Raw genomic sequence first — 23,347 nt, 5'->3', positions numbered from 1 at the left:
AACTCGTATATATTATAGAAATCCATACTTCTATGAAGTGTCTGTCTGTAATTTCGAAATAACTACCGCAAGCTCATAATATTGTTATTTGAACTGTACCATAACAGCTGAATCAAACGTTTTTAAAAACTGTCTGTCTGTCTGTCTGTTTGAACGGGCTAATCTTCGGAACGGCAGAACCTATTTTGACGGGACTTTTACAGACAAGTAGAGGATTAACAAAGGATACTTTTTTAACCGACTTTTAAAAAAGGAGTTGTGTTTTTCTACCTATGTACACAGAAATCTCCGAGATTTCTGAACCGATTTGCGTATTTTTTTTAATTGATAAAGAAACATTGCAACATTGTCCTATATAAAATGTCATTTTATATAGGACACACAGGATTTCAACTCCTCAATCCTGATGCTGCAGGGGACATGACCACCAAAACTTATGGGATTTTGAAACTGTCGGTTATAAATTGATATTGGAGGTAGGTACCTATATCTACCAAGTAAAGACTTTATCATTGAACTCGAAGACCCACTTCTCGACCCTGATGCTGTACCTAAGGAATTGCATTGCTAAATCGTGGTGATCCCACGGAATTTTAAATGAATCATCGCCCACGCCCGTTCGGTACCCTCATTCCGCACATTGTTTTGATTAGTCAGTCCACCAATCACAACAAAGCATTCTCCCCTGTCCCCCGCCAACATTTTACGATTTTCATGTAAAACCTTGTATATGCGTACTCTAGGAGTTGAATTCTCTGTGCTGGCGGATTACCTATTAGGAACACATGATTACACATTCGTTTGTCTGTGAAAATAACTTTTGTTGCCTACACTTATCTATTAGTAGCGACTAAAAACTATATATACTATCTACTTGTGTATACAAAAGTCAAAATAAATTCCACTTTGATCTCAAAAATGAAAATTTTATTTTTATAAGTAGGAAGTAGGTACAATTCAATTTCCCTCTAAAAGCCCACTACACACATAAACACAATATGTATCATTTTCTGTTTCAACAGTCACATTAGATGTATCATTCGACGCAGAACTATTGAAGCTCTCCATTTCATTTCTGGAATTAATAAACATACAATCAACATAATTATATTGTGAGTATTATCTATATAGAATGTATGCAAAAAACATAGCATAACAACTTACAAGTATGGTATGGTAGACCTTTCAATATTTAGTACAGAATTGAATGTTGCAGCATCATGTTGGATTTCAGTGGTACGTATATTGGGCATATTCATTTTATTTTCCTTGTTTTCTTCTAAAAGGAATGTCTTGAGTCACTAAAATACAACATAATTCAGCATTGACAAATCTGACAACAAATAGTAAATCTCTATATCATATAAAAATTAATCGCTGAATGTGTTGCTGATCGCAAATCTCGAGAACAGCTGCACCGATTTCGCTAATTCTTTTTGATAATATTCCTTGAAGTACGGGGATGGTTCTTATGGAGAGAATTTTTTTAAAAAAGTCCTGAAAAAGAATCGACTGTAGGCGGTGCGAAGTTCGTCGGGGGCAGCTAGTAACATAATAATTATATTATCCTAATCCTAATCTAAATATTTAAAAGAAAAAGGTGACTGACTGACTGACTGACTGACTGACTGACTGACTGACTGACTGACTGACTGACTGACTGACTGACTGACTGACTGACTGACTGACTGATCTATCAACGCACAGCTCAAAATACTGGACGGATCGTGCTGAAATTTGGCATGCAGATAGCTATTATGACGCAGGCATCCACTAAGAAGGGATTTTTGAAAATTCAACTCTGGAGGGGGTGAAATAGGGGTTCGAAATTTTGTGTAGCCCACGCGGACGAAGTCGCGAGCATAAGCTAGTCTATAATATAAAAATGAATCACTAAATTTCATCGCAAATCTCGAGAACAGCTGAACCGATTTCGCTAATTCTTTTTTTAAATTAGGTATTCCTTGAAGTACGAGGATGGTTCTTACCGAGAGAAAAATTTAAAAAATTTGAATCGACTGTTAGGCCGTAGGCGGAACGAAGTTCGCCAGGGCAGCTAGTGGAATTATAAATGTGAAAGTGTAGATGTTTGGATGTTTGTTACTCAATCACGCAAAAAAGGCTGAACGGATTTGAGTGAAATTTAGAATTCTTAACTGGATTAACACATAGGCTACTTTTTATCCCGGAAAATCAAAGAGTTCCCGCGGGATTTTGAAAAATGTGAAATCCACGCGGACGAAGTCGCGGGCATTAGCTAGTATCTAAATAATATCAACTTACAAACACAGTGTCAAATTTTCAGAAGCTGGCTCTAAATGGTACGGTGTGATAGCATCATAATCTAATTCAATTCGATTTTTTGCTTTGTCGTTTCCTTGTCAAAGAAAATCCTGTGATCCACTAAAATAGAAGTATAATATATAAGTATTTATTAAAAATAAATAAATGTCATCATCAAATTCACCATCCTGGAGAACCTTGAAAACGACACTCGCGTCTATTTTTTATAAAAAGTGCTGGCCCGCCATCTTAGATTAAAAAATTAATGTCATTATCAAAACCAGCATCCTGGAAACCCTGAAAACGACACCCATTTCTATTTTTTGTGAAAAGTGCATGTCTGCTATTTTGGATTTGAAAATAAATGTCATTATCAAATTCAGCATCCCGGAAAAGTACATATTCAGTCAAATAAAATTCCCCTCGAGTCACATTGTTACTCACGTCGGGTGTGACTCACAGGAATAACCCCGAAAAAGTAATGGCATTATCATCACAAGATAATATTATGGTTTGGAAAGATTCTGATGAATTTTAATAGATCTCCTCTTTGCAAGGGATTTGCTTTTGCGAGTCTAAACCGTTTCTTTTTCCTCTTCCGCCAATCCATTTTTGTTTCTGTTACATGAAAACTCAAGTATATAATTAAATTGTCTAAGCACACAATATGACCTACATACTTATATTGTAACTAGATGATACACGCGACTTCGTCCGCGAGGATATAGTGGTTTTTTAATCCCGCGAGAACTCTTTCAAAAGCGATCACTATTTCAAATTTCAGCCAAATCCGTCTTGTACTTTTTGCGTGAAAGGGTAACAAACCTATACACACACACACGCAGATACAAAATTTCGCCTTTATATATAAGTGTGATTTGACAACCCTGACTTTCGGAATTCGGATAAGTCCAAATTATATTTTATTACTAGTTGATGCCCGCAACTTCGTCCGCGTGGAATTAGGTTTTTAAAAATCCCGTGGGAACTCTTTGATTTTCCGGGATAAAAAGTAGCCTATGTGTTAATTTAGGGTATACCCTAAATTAACACTTTTATCTATCTCCATTCCCAATTTCATCCAAAACCGTTCATGCCGTTTTTGTGTGATTGAGTAACAAACATCCAAACATCCACACACACACATCACTACACCTATTATAAATGTGAAAGTGTGTTTGTTTGTTGGTTCGTTGGTTTGTCTTTCAATCACGTCGCAACAGAGCAACGGATCGAAGTGATTTTTTGCATGGGTATGGTTGACCTGGAGAGTGACATAGGCTACTTTTATCCCGGAAAATCAAAGAGTTTCCACGGGATTTTTAAAAATCTAATTCCACGCGTACGAAGTCGCGGGCATCACCTCATCATCATCATGATCAACCCATCGCCGGCTCACTACAGAGCAGGGGTCTCCTCTCAGAGTGAGAAGGGTTTTGGCCATAGTCTACCACGCTGGCCATGTGCGGATTGGTAGAATTCACACACCTTTGAGAACATTATGGAGAACTCGGCATGCAGGTTTCCTCACGATGTTTTCCTTTACCGTTAAAGCAAGTGATATTTAATTAATTAAAACGCGTATAACTCCGAAAAGTTAGAGGTGCGTGCCCGGGATCGAACCCCCCGACCTCCGTTTAGAAGGCGGACGTCCTAACCACTAGGCTATCATAGCTTCACCTAGTTTATAATATTAGTAGGATATATGTAAACTACTACCACCAGCTGTCGATACGATGCATTCTAAAATAAATCGACCGACCGACCGACAGACCGACCGGCCAAGTACGAGTCAGACTCGCGCCCCGAGGTTTCCGTACTACAATAGTAAAATGTTTATCTCTAAATCTCTGTTTAGAGATAAGCATTTACAATGTAACTTAATGTATTACTACTATGTAACTAGAATTTCGGTACATATAAAAATGAATCGCTAAATGTGTTGCTGATCGCAAATCTCGAGAACAGCTGAACCGATTTCGCTAATTCTTTTTTTATAATATTCCTTGAAGTACGAATATGGTTCTTACGGAGAGAAAATTTTAAAAAATCCTGAAAAAGAATCGACTGTTAGGCGGTACGAGTTCGCCGGGGCAGCTAGTGAAAAATAAAAATAAATAAATAGGTAAATAGTATTTTTTGACATTTTGCATGATAAATCCAAAAACTATTTAGTATGCACTAGATGATGCCCGCAACTTCGTCCGCGTGGATTTAGGTTTTTTAAAATCCGTGGGAACTTTGATTTTCCGGGATCAAAAGTCAAAGTCAAATGATTTGTTCAAAATAGGTAATAAATTACTCTTTTCGATTGTCAGTTGTTGGATTTGTAAAATATAGTGGTGATATATAATTATTTCGCAAACGCTACGAGGGTTCCAAACGTGCCCAAGACTGAGAAGAGCCCACAGCTAACTCAGCCGGGTATTCTTTTATTATCACCACTTTACAAAATCATAAATTAACTTATTAGAACTATCACAAGCCGAGCAACTCATTCCCAAGCTTGCTTATCATTTAAATAATCCTTTACAATGTAATAGGATTTTTTAATTAGTTTACGTTTTATGAAAACTTTGAACTTATGACAGTCACTTTGAACTTATGACAGTCACTTTTTTTTAAATTTATTTATGTTTTTATATACGTACAATAAATTTTCAAAAATATATTGATCTATGCACTGGTCAATAATTTTAACTTCTCTAAATTTAGTTCGCAGCGACTCTCGTGGTCCCATACTATATAATGGCTGCGAACAGCCCTTTTCTGCAGCACAAAAAATAGAATTTATATCAGCAGCATTACCCCATAATAATTCCGTGGTGCCACCTGAATCAGGGTTTCTACTGAAACCAGCGCTGTATGTTTTTGTACTTGTGCAAGACAATATATGCATTTATGCTGAGTAGGGACCTTTTTTTTTGGGTTGTGCCACACATGACATACTTTAGTCCGGCGCTTCTTCTACTTGAGGTTTTTGACTTTATTACTCAAGTATAAGGGCGCTGGGATAACCTAACCAGTTGGTAACTGGTAATGTGTGGTACAGCTTTAAAAAATAAACGTTTTGTTCTTTTCTTTCTTTTTCTTTTCTAATAATATGCCATATGACATAATGCTGTGAAAGTAACTAAATATACTAGTCTCGGCCGTTTCTATGTCTGTCAACTGGCGAATCTTTTTTACCGCATATGCAGCAGAACTGTCTGTTCGATAAGTTATTTATATGAGAGCCCCATTGAAGTTTCGCATCTAACGTTATTTCCAGAAAAATAGCGGTATCCACTAAATCTTATTTATCATAAAAGTAGCCTATGTCCTTCCCCGGGATGCAAGCTATTTTTGTACCAAATTTCATCAAAATTGGTTAAATGGATGAGCTGTGAAAAGCTAGCATACAAACAGACGGACAGATAGACAGATACACTTTCGCATTTATAATATTAGTATGGATAAAAATAAATAAAATCGGTTTTGATGTACAAGTAAGGTCCTTTTATATGATATCACACTTGGTTTACTAATCTTACTTGAAAGTTGAAAATACTAACTATTCGTTAATGAACACATTTTTATTTATTTTTGGTGATATAACCACAATTCATTGTTTTCCAGATTTTTCCCCTTACGTGTGTTATAAGATCTACCTACCTGCCAAATTTTATCATTCTAGGTCAGTGGGAAGTACCCTACAGGTTTCTTGACAGACACACTGACAGCGACAGATAGACAGACGACAGACAGACAACAAACTGATCCTATAAGGGTTCCCTTTTCCTTTTGAGGTACGGAATCCTAATGATCTCTCTTTTTGCACTGCATTTAATCTGAATCCAAAGAATTCCCGATCCGAAATAGCCGTAAGCAAGACTGTATCGTCACGTACCACCAGGTGAGATTTGCAGTCAGGGCTAACGTGTATCTGAATAAATAAATAAAAAAGTACTATTTGTACGAAGCGTTGCGTACTTTATTTGTAAGACGGAACACAGAGAAGACAGACAGATAGACGGACAGACAGACAGACGGACAGACGAACAGACGGACAGACGGACGGGCAGACGGACCGATGGACGGACGGACGGACGGACGGACGGACGGACGGACGGACGGACGGACAGACGACGGACGGACAGACGGACCGACAGACAGACAGACAGAGGGTTCCGTTTTTCCCTTCTGAGGTACGGAACCCTAAAAATACAAAGAAATACCACCAGGTAGGTACCTACCTACCTATATTATTATACATATACAGGTACCTTTTTAGGGTTCCGTACTTTATAAGGAAAAAAGGGACCCTTAGGATCACTTCGTTGTCTGTCTGTCTGTCCGTCTCTCCGTCTGTGTCGTATCTGTCACACAAACCTATAGGATACTTCCCGTTGACCCAGAATCATGAAATTTAGTAGGTACGTAGGTCTTAGAGCACAAGTAAAGGAATAAATCCGAAAACCATAGATTTGTGATTACAACTTACAAAAAAAAATTAAAGTGTGTTAATGAAAAAATAATTAGTATTTTCAATTTTCAATGTATAATAAGTATACCAAGTGGGGTATTATATGAAAGGGCTTTACTTGTGTATTCTAAAACACATTTTTATTATTTTTATGCATAATAGTTTTTGATTTATGGAGCAAAATGTCAAAAAACCTGAGTACGGAACCCTTGGTGCGCGAGCAACTCGCACTTGGCCGGTTTTTTAAAATTAGATAAAATAAATAACTAAACAAAGTTACTTACCTATTGTACTAGGACCACACGAGTAGATATCCCTACTAGGACCTCAACAACAAAGTCAGGTCAATAAACCAATGAATAAAATTGGTGTCCAAATTTCAAATTCCAGAGGTCAATGTACAAAATGCAATAAGTATTTGAAGGACTTATTGACTCTGCTCTGCTCAATCTTCTACACATTTGCATAGCCACTGATTTATAAGAAGAATAATCGAATAAAAATTAATTTTATAAAATCATTACGACTTTTGTTTTCGAAAACATAACAACAGTTGTCGTCATAGAAACCACAATATACACGCGCAGCCGCGCGCCGCTGGGCTGGCCCTTCCCTCCGCCACCCGCGCGGTGTCTAATGTTTTGGGGTGAGAAGCATGATGATTTTAGCCGAAATCTAGCGCTTGAAAAGGGTTGAACAGTAGTTTGGGAAAAGTATTTTTGAGAAAAAACTACTGAATTTAGGTTTGCAAAGTAAAGTTATTTCAACTAATGAATAAATAAACTACGTGTAATGATAAATTGTTTTAGAATTTTCATATCCCTAATCTTATTTATTTACGCCCAAAGTTGTCATCGATTTAGTGTTAAAATAGGAATCTTTTGAGGCTCGTAACTTTTAAATCAATATTTTTTTCAATGTTTTAGATATCATTGAACCTAGATAATGACGAGATAAATCGATATAATTCTTAGTTTTGTGCGTACAATATCGAATATTGTTGTATTTTCCCTCCTACGTTTTATGAAGAAAGCACCGAACTGAGCTGCCTTAAATACTATTTATTTTATCATAATTTATGACTTCAAACGACACGTCTTATGGAAGTGAACCAGACAATGCCATCAATCTGTCCGACTCTTCAGTTTCGGATGATAGTTACTATAGTATTTCGCAGCCGCTTAGCTCCCTCTTAGATTCCACATTTTCTATATTTCCCAAAAATTTTAACGTTATCCACATTAATGCGCAAAGTATCCCTTCCCATTTTCCTGATCTCCTATCCTCTTTTGATAGTAAAATATCCACGCAGTTCTTGTGTCCGAAACATTTTTAAAACCATGCTTACCTTCAACCTCATATTGTCTGCCCGGCTTCCATCTTATCCGGAATGATCGGACGGGTAAGGGAGGTGGAGGAGTAGCTATTTATCTCCGTAGCCATATTCCTTTTACTATTCTTGATCAATCTCCTTCTTTGTACTCAGAATCATCAGAACACCTTTTCATACAGGTGCTGTTCGGACACCTAAAGCTGCTGCTGGGTGTAGTCTATAGCCCTTCCCTTCATATTGACTATTTCCATAATTTTGAAAACCTACTTGAACAATTCTCCACATCTGCTGACCACACGATAATAATGGGAGACTTTAACACATGCCTTATTAAAGATGATCATCGTGCGAGAAAACTTAGGGATATAATCAATAGCAGCAATCTCCACATACTACCCACGAATGCAACCCATTATTCCCCTAACTGCACACCATCTCTATTAGATCTAATGATAGTCTCTTCCCCTCAACACGTGGATAATCATGGGCAATTTCCCGCGGAAGCGTTTTCATACCATGATCTGATATTCACTTCCTACAAAATTAGGCCTCCAAAAGCTAAACCAACAGTAGTAATGCGCCGCAGTTTTAAAAATTTTAACAATTCGTTATTTATGTCTGACCTAAACAATATTGACTGGGCTGCCGTATTTAGCGCTAATACAATAGATAATAAGCTGGATATCTTTAATTCTTTACTGACAGGACTTTTTGATGTGCACGCTCCCCTGAGACCCGTCAAATTAAAACACCTCCCTGCTCCGTGGTTAACACCAGAGATAAAAGCCCTCATGAACAAACGTAATAGAGCAAAAAGCAAATATAAACTATGTCCTACAGTTACTAACCGTGAAAAATATAAAAAGCTTCGCAATCGGTGTAGTAAAGTTTGTCGCGATGCCCAGCGTAATTTCATTTGCAATTCCCTTAAAGACTCCAATACCTCCAAAACTTGGAGGTTTCTGAATACGTTGGGCATTGGACGCCAACAAAAAAAGACTCATCGCATCCCGGACCTTGACACACTTAACCAGCATTTCACGACTGCTGGGACACTGGATGGTCAAATAAAACAAGCGACGCTCAATAATTTGAGGTCCATACCTATACCTAATTACCCTCCTTTCCAATTCAGCGACGTAACTCTGGATGAAATGAAGAAACACGTTGTGGCCATAAAGTCGGATGCAATGGGGTATGACGGAATCAGTCGGAGGATGATCCTACTGCTCCTTGATAGCATCGCTCCTATCCTATGTCACATTTTTAACTTTTCTCTGTCCTCGTGTACTTTTCCTTCTGAGTGGGGGAAAGCCTTTGTTATCCCAATACCTAAAACCTCCAATCCGACATCCCCCACACACTTTCGACCAATCTCCATTCTTCCTTTTCTGTCCAAAGTCCTTGAGCGCATTGTTAACAAACAACTGAGTCTCTTCCTTACTAAAAATAACATCCTATCTTCATTTCAATCTGGCTTTAGACCCGGCCATAGCACAGTCACTGCGCTAATTAAAGTCTGCGATGATATACGGAAAGGTATGGATAACAAGTTAGTCACTGTTCTCATTCTCCTCGATTTCAGCAACGCTTTTAATAATGTCGACTTCGACCTACTTCTTGCGATATTAAGTTCCCTGAATGTATCCTCTGACGTAATTAATTGGTTCAGATCGTACCTAAGCGGACGTCAACAATGTATCAAAATCGATGGCAAGTGTTCCACGCTCTCACCGCTCTCTGCAGGTGTCCCACAGGGTGGGGTCCTGTCTCCTCTTCTCTTCTCTATTTTTTTAATACAATCTCCTCGGTTATTTCATCTTCCTTTCATTTTTACGCTGATGATTTACAAATTTACACTTCAGAAACCGTTGAGCGCATTCCAGCTGCAATTAACACACTAAATTCAGATTTGGCCAAGGTTTGCGAGTGGTGTAAGTGCTATGGACTTGCGGTAAATCCGATCAAATCGCAAGTAATCATTATTGGTAATCCCAGAATGCTCTCTAAGCTACATAATCTACCTGCAGTCCGCTTCGATGGTATAGCATTGCCATACAGCAATAAAGTCAAGAACCTTGGCCTAATCTTGGACAATTCTCTCTCTTGGGGTCCACAAGTGGGGAGGTGGGGCGGAGAATCTTCGCCACTATTGGATACCTAAGACGGTTGAAAAATCTTCTGCCAATAAAAACTAAGATTACGTTAGCTAACACACTTTTGTTGCCAATATTAGACTACGGTGACTCTTGTTATCCGGACCTGACACAAGAACTTTTAAACAAGCTGGAAAGACTACAAAACATGTGTATTCGCTTCATCTTCGGCCTACGAAAATATGATCATGTATCAGAGTTCCGTGCTAAACTAAAGTGGCTGCCAGTATCTCGGCGGAGGGAGATGCACGCTTTGTCGCTCCTATATCGTATTCTGTACTACCCTCAAACACCATCATACTTAAAAGAACGGTTTTCCTATCTTGGTGAGAACCATCAGTTCTCCCTCCGCTCCAGCACCGACAATAAGCTTATGACTCCACACAGCCGCACGGTATACTATGGTAACTCTTTCACCACTAACAGTGTCAAGCTCTGGAATTCTCTCCCAGCTGAAATACGTCAGGCGAAATCCTTAAACACCTTCAAAAATCGTTTGAAGAACTATTATTTATCTATGTAAACAGAATTATGTAGTATATTATAGAGATATGTATATGGGTATATATAATATATTTATTTGTGTATTATTTGAATGTACTGTGTATGTAGTCTAATTATAATAATAACTAGGGCCATTTTCGGCTGCCGCACCAACCCGTGCTTTCGTGATTCCTTTCGTCAAAGGTTGCCTGGAAGAGATCGCTTTAGCGATAAGGCCGCCTTTGCATGCTACATCTATTAGAATAAGATCCTGTATTGTGTTTTTTCAATGTTTACTTTGTGTTGTGTGCAATAAAGTGTCAAAAAAAAAAAAAAAAAAAAGATGCCCCGATTTGAAACCTAAATCCACGCGGATGGAGTCGCTGGCATCCTCTAGTTCTCTAATAAAAGGAGTTAAGGCAGCTCAGTTCGGTGCTTTCTTCATACAAACGTAGGAAGGAAAATACAACAATATTCGATATTGTACGCACAAAACTAAGAATTATATCGATTTATCTCGTCATTATCTAGGTTCAATGATATCTAAAACATTGAAAAAAATATTGATTTAAAAGTTACGAGCCTCAAAAGATTCCTATTTTAACACTAAATCTATGACAACTTTGGGCGTAAATAAATAAGATTAGGGATATGAAAATTCTAAAACAATTTATCATTACACGTAGTTTATTTATTCATTAGTTGAAATAACTTTACTTTGCAAACCTAAATTCAGTAGTTTTTTCTCAAAATACTTTTCCCAAACTACTGTTCAACCCTTTTCAAGCGCTAGATTTCGGCTAAAACATCATGCTTCTCACCCCAAAACATTAGACACCGCGCGGGTGGCGGAGGGAAGGGCCAGCCCAGCGGCGCGCGGCTGCGCGTGTAATATTGTGGTTTCTATGACGACAACTGTTGTTATGTTTTCAAAAACAAAAGCCGTAATGATTTTATAAAATTAATTTTTTCGTTTATTAATTCAGTGGCTATGCAAATGTGTAGAAGATTGAGCAGAGCAGAGTCAATAAGTCCTTCAATACTTATTGCATTTTGTACATTGACCTCTGGAATTTGAAATTTGGACACCAATTTTATTCATTGGTTTATTGACCTGACTTTGTTGTTGAGGTCCTAGTAGGGATATCTACTCGTGTGGTCCTAGTACAATAGGTAAGTAACTTTGTTTAGTTATTTATTTTATCTAATTTTAAAAAATCGGCAAGTGCGAGTTGCTCGCGCACCAAGGGTTCCGTACTCAGGTATTTTTTTGACATTTTGCTCCATAAATCAAAACTACTATGCATAAAAATAAATAAAAATGTGTTTTAGAATACACAAGTAAAGCCCTTTCATAAATACCCCACTTGGTATACTTATTATCATTGAAAATTGAAAATACTATTATTTTTTCATTAACACACTTTAATTTTTTTTTTGAAGTTGTAATCACAAATCTATGGTTTTCGGATTTATTCCTTTACTTGTGCTCTAAGACCTACGTACCTACTAAATTTCATGATTCTGGGTCAACGGGAAGTATCCTATAGGACAGATACGACACAGACGGAGAGACGGAAAGACAGACAGACAACGAAGTGATCCTAAGGGTCCCTTTTTTCCTTATAAAGTACGGAACCCTAAAAAGGTACCTGTATATGTATAATAATATAGGTAGGTAGTACCTACCTGGTGGTATTTCTTTATATTTTTAGGGTTCCGTACCTCAGAAGGAAAAGACGGACCCTCTGTCTGTCCGTCTGTCGGTCCGTCTGTCCGTCCGTCCGTCTGTCCGTCCGTCCGTCAGTCCGTCCGTCCGTCCGTCAGTCGTCCGTCCGTCCGTCCATGCGTCTGTCGGTCCGTCCATCGGTCCGTCTGCCCTCCGTCTGTCCGTCTGTTTCGTCTGTCCGTCTGTCTGTCTGTCCGTCTATCTGTCTGTCTGTCTGTCTGTCCGTCTTACAAATAAAGTACGCACGCTTCGTACAAATAGTACTTTTTTATTTATTTACTAGCTGACGCCCGCGACTTCGTCCGCGTGGTGTAGGTTTTCAAAAGCCCGTGGGAACTCTTTTATTTTCTGGGATAAAAAGCACGTCATTCTGTCGTAGAGGTGATGGCCGTTGGAGCCGGAAAGTTCTTGATGGAGAGACCGCGTAGGTATAATAAGCGTAGTGTGGGACGCCTTCCAGCACGATGGACCGACGATATACAGAGGCTGGCGGGAAGTGCTAGGTGAGGAAGGCTGAGGACCGGGGGTGGTGGCGCTCTTTAGGGAAAGCCTATGTCCAACAGTGGACGACCGCAGGCTGATGATGATGGAAAAAATCACGTTGATCCGTTGCACCCCTCACACGTCCCTATCCGCCTTCTCCACTCCTGTCACGCTGGCGAATAAGTTTGGAATAGAATAGGATTTCGATGGAGTGCGTGGATTTTTGTGAACGGAGTTCAACCATGTAGTCGTGGATTGGTACAATAGTAAATGGTACAATATTAATTCACCAACAACAGTTCCTAAAACCCATAGAATAGGATGCAGTACCCTGCAGCATCAGTATTGAAGAGTTGGAACTTAAAGTTCAATATGTATATATGTTTGGCATCTACAATACATATTATCTCACAATCAACAGTGGCTTAGGAGTGCAATACCCTGCATCATCAGGGTTGAAGAGTTTGGGATATCGAGTTGAATTATGAAGTCGTTGCTTGGTACCTAAACCAGAGATAGTTTATTCTAAGCGTACCTTAATATCAATTCAACATCAACTATTCCTAAAACAGCTGATTGAAATCCAAAGTACAAAAGCTACCCGTCATTATTATGATGATGGTTGAGAAGTTGGAACTTGAAGTTTTAACATGTATGGTTTCTAACAAAAAGAATGAATGAAATCGGACTACGCGTTAATGAATTACAGCTCAGTATACATTTTAACTTTCAACCCCTCTCCTAAGGGAACCATGCTGAATTTCGGGATAAAAGTATCCTATATTCTTCCTCATAGTATGACGTCAAACGTACCAAGTTTCATTGGAATCCATTCAGTAGTTTCAGCGTGATGCGCGGCCGTGATACAGACGCAGACAGACAGACAAAAATGAAAAAAATCCAGTTTTGGGTTCAGTATCGATTATAGAGTGCCCTCGAAAAAAAAATTTCAAAATATCTTCATGTACAGAATTTCACCTGTTACAGTTTTTATAATAATAAATAATATAATAATATTGATTCAGATACAAGTTAGCCCTTGACTGCAATCTCACCTGGTGGTAGGTGACGATACAGTCTTGCTTACGACTATTTCGGATCGGAAGTTCTTGGATTCAGGTTAAATGCAGTGCAAAAAGAGAGATCATTAGGATTCCGTACCTCAAAAGGAAAAGGAACCCTTATAGGATCAGTTTTTTGTCTGTCTGTCTTCCGTCTTACAAACAAAGTACGCAACGCTTCGTACAATAGTACTTTTTTATTTATTTATTCAGATACAAGTTAGCCCTTGACTGCAATCTCACCTGTTGACAGACATAGAAACGGCGAGACTAGTATATTTTAGTTACTTTCACAGCATTATGTCATGGCATATTATTAGAAAAGAAAAAGAAAGAAAAGAAAAACGTTTATTTTTTAAAGCTGTACCACACATTACCAGTTACCAACTGGTTAGGTTATCCCAGCGCCTCTTATACTTGAGTAATAAAGTCAAAAAACCTCAAGTAGAAGAAGCGACGGAATAAAGTATGTCATGTGTGGCACAACCCAAAAAAAAAGGTCTATCAACACTATATTTTACAAATCCAACAACTGACAATCGAAAAGAGTAATTTATTACCTATTTGAACAAATCATTTGACTTTGACTTTTGATCCCGGAAAATCAAAGTTCCCACGGGATTTTTAAAAAACCTAAATCCACGCGGACGAAGTTGCGGGCATCATCTAGGCATACTAAATAGTTTTGATTTATCATGCAAAATGTCAAAAAATACTATTTACCTATTTATTTATTTTTATTTTTCACTAGCTGCCCCCGGCGAGCTTCGTACCGCCTAACAGTCGATTCTTTTTCAGGAATTTTTTAAAAAATTTCTCTCCGTAAGAACCATATTCGTTATCAAGGAATATTATAAAAAAAGAATTAGCGAAATCGGTTCAGCTGTTCTCGAGATTTGCGATCAGCAACACATTTAGCGATTCATTTTTATATGTACCGAAATTCTAGTTACATAGTAGTAATAAATTAAGTTACATTGTAATGCTTATCTCTAAACAGAGATTTAGAGATAACATTTTACTATTGTAGTACGGAAACCTCGGGGCGAGTCTGACTCGTACTTGGCCGGTCGGTCTGTCGGTCGTCGGTCGATTTATTTTAGAATGCATCGTATCGACAGCTGGTGGTAGTAGTTTACATATTATATCCTACTAATATTATAAACTAGGTGAAGCTATGATAGCCTAGTGGTTAGGACGTCCGCCTTCTAAAACGGAGGTCGGGGGTTCGATCCCGGGCACGCACCTCTAACTTTCGGAGTTATACGCGTTTTAATTCATTAAATATCACTTGCTTTAACGGTAAAGGAAACATCGTGAGGAAACCTGCATGCCGAGTTCTCCATAATTTCTCAAAGGTGTGTGAATTCTACAATCCGCACATGGCCAGCGTGGTAGACTATGGCCAAAACCCTTCTCACTCTGAGAGGAGACCCCTGCTCTGTAGTGAGCCGGCGATTGTTATCATGATGATGATGAGGTGATGCCCGCGATTCGTACGCGTGGAATTAGATTTTAAAAATCCTCGGAAACTCTTTGATTTTCCGGGATAAAAAGTAGCCTATGTCACTCTCCGGTCAACCATACCCATGCAAAAAATCACTTCGATCCGTTGCTCTGTTGCGACGTGATTGAAGGACAAACCAACGAACCAACAAACAAACACACTTTCACATTTATAATAGGTGTAGTGATGTGTGTGTGTGGATGTTTGGATGTTTGTTACTCAATCACCAAAAACGGCTGAACGGTTTTGGATGAAATTGGGAATGGAGATAGATAAAAGTGTTAATTGAATAGAATAGAATAGAATAGAATAGAATAGAATAGAATAGAATATAGAATAGAATAGAATAGAATAGAATAGAATAGAATAGAATAGAATAGAATAGAATAGAATAGAATAGAATAGAATAGAATAGAATAGAATAGAATAGAATCGAATAGAATAGATAGAATAGAATAGATAGAATAGAATAGAATAGAATATAAGAATAGAATAGAATAGAAGAATAGAATAGAATAGAATAGAATAGAATAGAATAGAATAGAAGAATAGAATAGATAGAATAGAATAGAATAGAATAGAATAATAGAATAGAATAGAAAGAATAGAATAGAATAGAATAGAATAATAGAAATAGAATAGAATGAATAGAATAGAATAGAATAGAATAGAATAGAATAGAATAAAGAATAGATAGAATAGAATAGAATAGAATAGAATAGAATAGAATAGAATAGAATAGAATAGAATAGAATAGAATGAATAGAATAATAGAATAGAATAGAATAGAATAAATAGAATAGAATAGAAAAAGAATAGAATAGAATAGAATAGAATAGAATAGATAGAATAGAATAGAATAGAATAGAATAGAATAGAATAGAATAGATAAATAGAATAGAATATAGAATAGAATAGAATAGAATAGAATAGAATAGAATAGAATAGATAGAATAAGAATATAATATAGAATAGAATAGAATAGAATAGAATAGAATAGAATAGAATAGAATAGAATAATAGAATAGAATAGAATAGATAGAATAGAATAGAATAGAAAATAGAATAGAATAGAATATAAAGAATAGAATAGAATAGAATAGAATAGAATAGATAGAATAGAATAGATAGAATAGAATAGAATAGATAGAATAGAATAGAATAGAATAGAATATAGAATAGAATAGAATAGAATAGAATAATGAATAGAATAGAATAGAATAGAATAGAAGATAGAATAGAATAGAATAAATAGAATAGAATAGAATGTTTTTTATTCATGTAAACTTTTTAAATGCTTATGAATAGTCAGGTTTAATTTACCACTGGTTCGGAATGCCGTTCCTACCGAGAACCAGCAAGAAACTCGGCGGTTCTCTTTTTAATTTTTCAATTTACAATGTTATTATACCGTACTATACAAGCCATTGCACCCCCCCGTGCATTGCTGGAGCGAGTCAAATCCAAGCTTTTTATCGTTTACATAGTCTGCGACTGTATAATATGCTTTTTTTAGGAGCATACTTTTAACACATTTTTTAAACTTGTGTAAAGGCAAGTCTAAAATTGCTTGTGGAATTTTATTATAAAATTACACTCATTCCCACAAATGACTTTCGCACCTTCCAGAGGCGGAGCGCAGGAGTAGCTAGCTTATTTTTGTTTCTAGTTTGCCTATCATGGAGATCACTGATTTTTTTGTAACTGTGAATGTTTTGTCGTACAAAAATTATATTATGTAATATATTGGGAAGCTACTGTAAAATACCTATTTCCTTAAATATCTCTCGTAGGGAATCGCGCGGTTTTAAATTATAAATTGCACGTATTGGTATATAATTAAATTTAGGGTATACCCTAAATTAACACATAGGCTACTTTTTATCCCGGAAATCAAAGAGTTCCCACGGGATTTTTAAAAACCTAATTCCACGCGGACGAAGTTGCGGGCATCAACTAGTAATAAAATATAATTTGGACTTATCCGAATTCCGAAAGTCAGGGTTGTCAAATCACCTTATATTATAAAGGCGAAATTTTGTATCTGCGTGTGTGTGTGTATAGGTTTGTTACCCTTTCACGCAAAAAGTACAAGACGGATTTGGCTGAAATTTGAATAGTGATCGCTTTTGAAAGAGTTCTCGTGGGATTAAAAAACCACTTATCCTCGCGGACGAAGTCGCGTGTATCATCTAGTTACAAATATAAGTATGTAGGTCATATTGTGTGCTTAGACAATTTAATTATACTTTGAGTTTTCATGTAACAATGGATGGCGGAAGAGGAAAAAGAAACGGTTTAGACTCGCAAAAGCAAATCCCTTGCAAAGAGGAGATCTATTAAAATTCATCAGAATCTTTCCAAACCATAATATTATCTTGTGATGATAATGCCATTACTTTTCGGGTTATTCCCGTGAGTCACACCCGACGTGAGTAACAATGTGACTCGACGGGAATTTATTTGACTGAATATGTACTTTTCCGGATGCTGAATTTGATAATGACATTTATTTTCAAATCCAAATAGCAGACATGCACTTTTCACAAAAAAGAAATGGTGTCGTTTTCAGGTTTTCCAGGATGCTGGTTTTGATAATGACATTAATTTTTTAATCTAAGATGGCGGGCCAGCACTTTTTATAAAAATAGACGCGAGTGTCGTTTTCAAGGTTCTCCAGGATGGTGAATTTGATGATGACATTTATTTATTTTTAATAAATACTTATATATTATACTTCTATTTTAGTGGATCACAGGATTTTCTTTGACAAGGAAACGACAAAGCAAAAAAATCGAATTGAATTAGATTATGATGCTATCACACCGTACCATTTAGAGCCAGCTTCTGAAAATTTGACACTGTGTTTGTAAGTTGATATTATTTAGATATTAGCTAATGCTCGCGACTTCGTCCGCGTGGATTCACATTTTTCAAAATCCCGCGGGAACTCTTTGATTTTCCGGGATAAAAAGTAGCCTATGTGTTTTCCAGTTAAGAATTCTAAATTTCATTCAAATCCGTCAGCCTTTTTTGCGTGATTGAGTAACAAACATCCAAACATCTACACTTTCACATTTATAATTCCACTAGCTGCCCTGGCGAACTTCGTTCCGCCTACGGCCTAACAGTCGATTCAAATTTTTTAAATTTTTCTCTCGTAAGAACCATCCTCGTACTTCAAGGAATACCTAATTTAAAAAAGAATTAGCGAAATCGGTTCAGCTGTTCTCGAGATTTGCGATGACATTTAGTGATTCATTTTTATATTATAGACTAGCTTATGCTCGCGACTTCGTCCGCGTGGGCTACACAAAATTTCGAACCCCTATTTCACCCCCTCCAGAGTTGAATTTTCAAAAATCCCTTCTTAGTGGATGCCTGCGTCATAATAGCTATCTGCATGCCAAATTTCAGCACGATCCGTCCAGTATTTTGAGCTGTGCGTTGATCAGTCAGTCAGTCAGTCAGTCAGTCAGTCAGTCAGTCACCTTTTTCTTTTATATATTTAGATTAGGATTAGGATAATATAATATTATGTTACTAGCTGCCCCGACGAACTTCGCACCGCCTACAGTCGATTCTTTTTCAGGACTTTTAAAAAAAATTCTCTCCATAAGAACCATCCCCGTACTTCAAGGAATATTATCAAAAATAATTAGCGAAATCGGTGCAGCTGTTCTCGAGATTTGCGATCAGCAACACATTCAGCGATTCATTTTTATAATATAGAGATTTACTATTTGTTGTCAGATTTGTCAATGCTGAATTATGTTGTATTTTAGTGACTCAAGACATTCCTTTTAGAAGAAACAAGGAAAATAAAATGAATGTGCCCAATATACGTACCACTGAAATCCAACATGATGCTGCAACATTCAATTCTGTACTAAATATTGAAAGGTCTACCATACCATACTTGTAAGTTGTTATGCTATGTTTTTTGCATACATTCTATATAATACTCATATAATTATGTTGATTGTATGTTTATTAATTCCAGAAATGAAATGGAGAGCTTCAATAGTTCTGCGTCGAATGATACATCTAATGTGACTGTTGAAACAGAAAATGATACATATTGTGTTTATGTGTAGTGGGCTTTTAGAGGGAAATTGAATTGTACCTACTTCCTACTTATAAAAATAAAATTTTCATTTTTGAGATCAAAGTGGAATTTATTTTGACTTTTGTATACACAAGTAGATAGTATATATAGTTTTTAGTCGCTACTAATAGATAAGTGTAGGCAACAAAGTTATTTTCACAGACAAACGAATGTGTAATCATGTGTTCCTAATAGGTAATCCGCCAGCACAGAGAATTCAACTCCTAGAGTACGCATATACAAGGTTTTACATGAAAACAAAATCGTAAAATGTTGGCGGGGACAGGGGAGAATGCTTTGTTGTGATTGGTGGACTGACTAATCAAAACAATGTGCGGAATGAGGGTACCGAACGGGCGTGGGCGATGATTCATTTAAAATTCCGTGGGATCACCACGATTTAGCAATGCAATTCCTTAGGTACAGCATCAGGGTCGAGAAGTGGGTCTTCGAGTTCAATGATAAAGTCTTTACTTGGTAGATATAGGTACCTACCTCCAATATCAATTTATAACCGACAGTTTCAAAATCCCATAAGTTTTGGTGGTCATGTCCCCTGCAGCATCAGGATTGAGGAGTTGAAATCCTGTGTGTCCTATATAAAATGACATTTATATAGGACAATGTTGCAAAGTTTCTTTATCAATTAAAAAAAACCCAAATCGGTCCAGAAATCTCGGAGATTTCTGTGTACATAGGTAAAAACACAACTCCTTTTTTAAAACTCGGTTAAAAAAGTATCCTTTGTTAATCCTCTACTTGTCTGTAAAAGTCCCGTCAAAATAGGTTCTGCCGTTCCGAAGATTAGCCCGTTCAAACAGACAGACAGACAGACAGTTTTTAAAAACGTTTGATTCAGCTGTTATGGTACAGTTCAAATAACAATATTATGAGCTTGCGGTAGTTATTTCGAAATTACAGACAGACACTTCATAGAAGTATGGATTTCTATAATATATACGAGTTGTTTATACACGCTGAGGCAGTAGTTACCTAATAGTATGTATGTAAGTGAGATTTTATAGTATTCATCAAAAGATAAGTAGGTAATCATTATCATTCAAAAAAAATTAAAAAATATTTTTTTCAGTAGGTAAAACATTTCACATAGTGCGTAGTAATTGGGACCATCCCAGTAACTGTTTTAGTATTGCTACGAGTACTCGTGGCAGGCGACCCCGCTCTTCCATAAAATCTTATACAATAATAATTGAAATAAGTAGTTCCTTCATAAATCATATATTTACAAAAATTCATCGGTGACATCTGTCCAACTATCTGTGTGCCATCATCAATATATCCGGACGCTAGTGTGAGCGCATGCACTCGCTACACTGCTCATCACTGAGTCTATCTCTTTCTATCACAATGTTAGGTGAAATAGCATACAGGTTACCCACGTGGGCCGAGCAGTTCGGACGTGCATCCAGCGTCACCTTAAATAGAGGACACTGATCCACGCAGGTAAGCTAAGTAACGAGGTAGACAAAGAATACGCTGGCCACGAATTTACATAAGTACTCTTTAACCCCCAGATGGTCAAGACCCAGAGCGCATACACATAGTGGGGCACAGCCTCGGATCACACATCGGCGGCTTCACCTGCAAGGAGTTCACGCGGCTGACGGGCCAGAAGATCGGCCGCATGACCGCGCTGGACCCGGCCGGACCCTGCTTCAGCCATGTGGACCCGGAGTTAAGACTCAAGCGCACTGACGCGCAGTATGTGGACGTCATTCACACCGACGGTGGAGTGTATGGCCTGAAGGATGCTATCGGTGAGTCATGGTCATCATCATCAACCGATAGACGTCCAGGTCTTGTAGAGACTTCCACACGACTCCTTGCAACTCATTTGATGTCGTCTGTCTAGCTAGTGGAGGGGGGTTTGTTCTAACGCCGCGCTGTCTGGTGCGAGCTCGCCATTCTAGCACCTTGGGACCCTGAAGTCTATCGGTTTTCGGCCATTGCCACTTCAGTTTCGCAACCCGCTGAGCTACGTCGGTTACTCTGATTCTCCTACGGCTCTTTTCATTTCTCATTAATTGATCACTTAGAGAAAGCATAGCTCTCTCCATTGTTTGCTGAGTGACTCTGAGTTTTCAGCGTTTGTTTGAAAATCTCCCGTTCCCTCAGGTCACAAGGACTACTACCCGAACAGCGGGTCAGAGCAGCCCAACTGTGTGCTGCAGACGTGCTCCCACTCCCGCGCATGGGAGCTGTACAGCGAGTCCGTGCTCAACCCGGACGCGTTCCCCGCCGTGCGCTGCAAGGACTGGGCCGCGTTCAAGAAGGGAGACTGCGAGTTCGATAAGATCAGGTAAGTTAAATATATAAAAGGAAAAGGTGACTAACTGATCTATCAACGCACAGCTCAAACTACTGGACGGATCGGGCTGAAATTTGGCATGCATTTAGCTATTATGACGTAGGCATCCGTTAAGAAAGGATTTTTGAAAATTCAACCCAAAGAGGTGAAATAGGGGTTTGAAATTGTGTAGTCCACACGGACAAAGTCGCGAGCATAAGCTAGTATTTTTATAATTTTTATGGTAGTGGTTTTTACTTGGTGACTTTTTCCACTTCATCTCCTATTAGTTAGCTGAACATGGTTACCAACTTACAAATGTTTGTGCTTTCAGTTATATGGGCTCCCCATCCAAGCCCGGCGACACCGGCGTGTACTTCCTGCAGACCGCGCCCGACTACCCCTTCGGACGGGGGCTCAACGGAACTAAGTACAGGAACACTGAAGGCATTCTGAAGAATGTCGTCAACCTTGCCGGATAAACTGTCTACAGGCGGATTGAAATGTGCCATTGGTGACATGTACCGTACGCGGCCAAAACTGATGAACATCGATCTTTTGGAGATAGCAGATTAATTGTAGAGCACTGTCCTGGTCGTTGAGACCGACAAAACGTCATATGGGTATGAGTGACAGAGACCGCTCTACCAACCTTATCTGTCATGTTCATCACTTTCGGCCGTGTACTGTAAATGGCTTCTGAGGCGATCAAACGGCTTGATGGCAAGCATATGTAGATTTTTGCTTGAGTCAAGCATGTTGAATGTTTTTAATGTTTGCATGATGCTTGCATTTACGTGTTTGATATTTTTGCTACGTTCGGACAGAGCTCGACAAGTGAGAAAGAACCTTTTGCTGGCTCAAGTTACTTGACGGGCGTATGAAGCTGCTTGAGCAAGCAAAACAAAACTACTGGCTTGCCATCAATTCGCTTGACCGTCTCGCAAGCCCAAAGAGTACAGTAGGTACTACCACTCGTAAGTTACTAGATGTACCTGCGCAGAAATCTTATTTTTGAATGCAGCGGAACATCTTAGCCAGTCATAGCACGCGTCCGTCAGCTATTGGTAGTTGCATACGCGCCATGTTTTGTACGCACGAATCATGAGCCAGATGGTGAGTCTCTGTTGTTCTTATGTTTAGAATCTTAGCGTCAAGCAATAAGGTCTGTATTTCATTGGGTACCGACATTCAGTGTTAGTTGACGTTAGGCTGCGCTTTTCTGCGCAAACGAATTGCCGACGCAAGTTATAAAAGTGGTAGTACCTACTATAGTCCGTTCATTGTAACTTGACGCGTGAGTAACATGTTGGCACCATTGCTCTGTTTCTTTATTCCTTAGAGCTTAGGGTTTATTATTGTGTGATTTGCAATGGGCCAACATGTTACTCACGCGTCAAGTTACGATGAATGGACAATATACCTAGGTAA

The 23,347-nt window shown here is 38.1% G+C and overlaps 2 protein-coding genes and 1 long non-coding RNA gene across 3 annotated transcripts in view; 1 reads left to right on the top strand and 2 right to left on the bottom strand.

Annotated features, from left to right (window-relative positions):
* Nucleotides 1-23,347, bottom strand: part of Pka-C3 (Protein kinase, cAMP-dependent, catalytic subunit 3) — a 108,588-nt gene that overhangs the window by 10,712 nt on the left and 74,529 nt on the right. The gene's annotated exons all lie outside the window — the stretch shown is intronic.
* LOC138404448 (uncharacterized) lies at nucleotides 424-2,959 on the bottom strand. The gene is made up of 3 exons (XR_011238383.1): nucleotides 2,284-2,959; nucleotides 1,165-1,301; nucleotides 424-1,075 (listed from the first exon to the last, which is right to left on the bottom strand). It is a non-coding gene; the product is annotated as an uncharacterized lncRNA (long non-coding RNA).
* On the top strand, nucleotides 20,977-23,023 carry LOC138402408 (pancreatic lipase-related protein 3-like). The gene is made up of 4 exons (XM_069498817.1): nucleotides 20,977-21,028; nucleotides 21,144-21,386; nucleotides 21,745-21,928; nucleotides 22,251-23,023. The coding sequence occupies exons 1-4, from the start codon at nucleotides 20,977-20,979 to the stop codon at nucleotides 22,396-22,398; spliced, it is 627 nt and encodes a 208-aa protein (XP_069354918.1). The 3' UTR covers nucleotides 22,399-23,023.

The sequence above is a fragment of the Maniola hyperantus genome, chromosome 1 (assembly GCF_902806685.2).
Source record: "Maniola hyperantus chromosome 1, iAphHyp1.2, whole genome shotgun sequence".
Lineage (NCBI taxonomy): Eukaryota > Metazoa > Arthropoda > Insecta > Lepidoptera > Nymphalidae > Maniola > Maniola hyperantus.
Note: the sequence above shows the minus strand (reverse complement) of the source record. Positions and strands in the feature narration are given on the sequence as shown.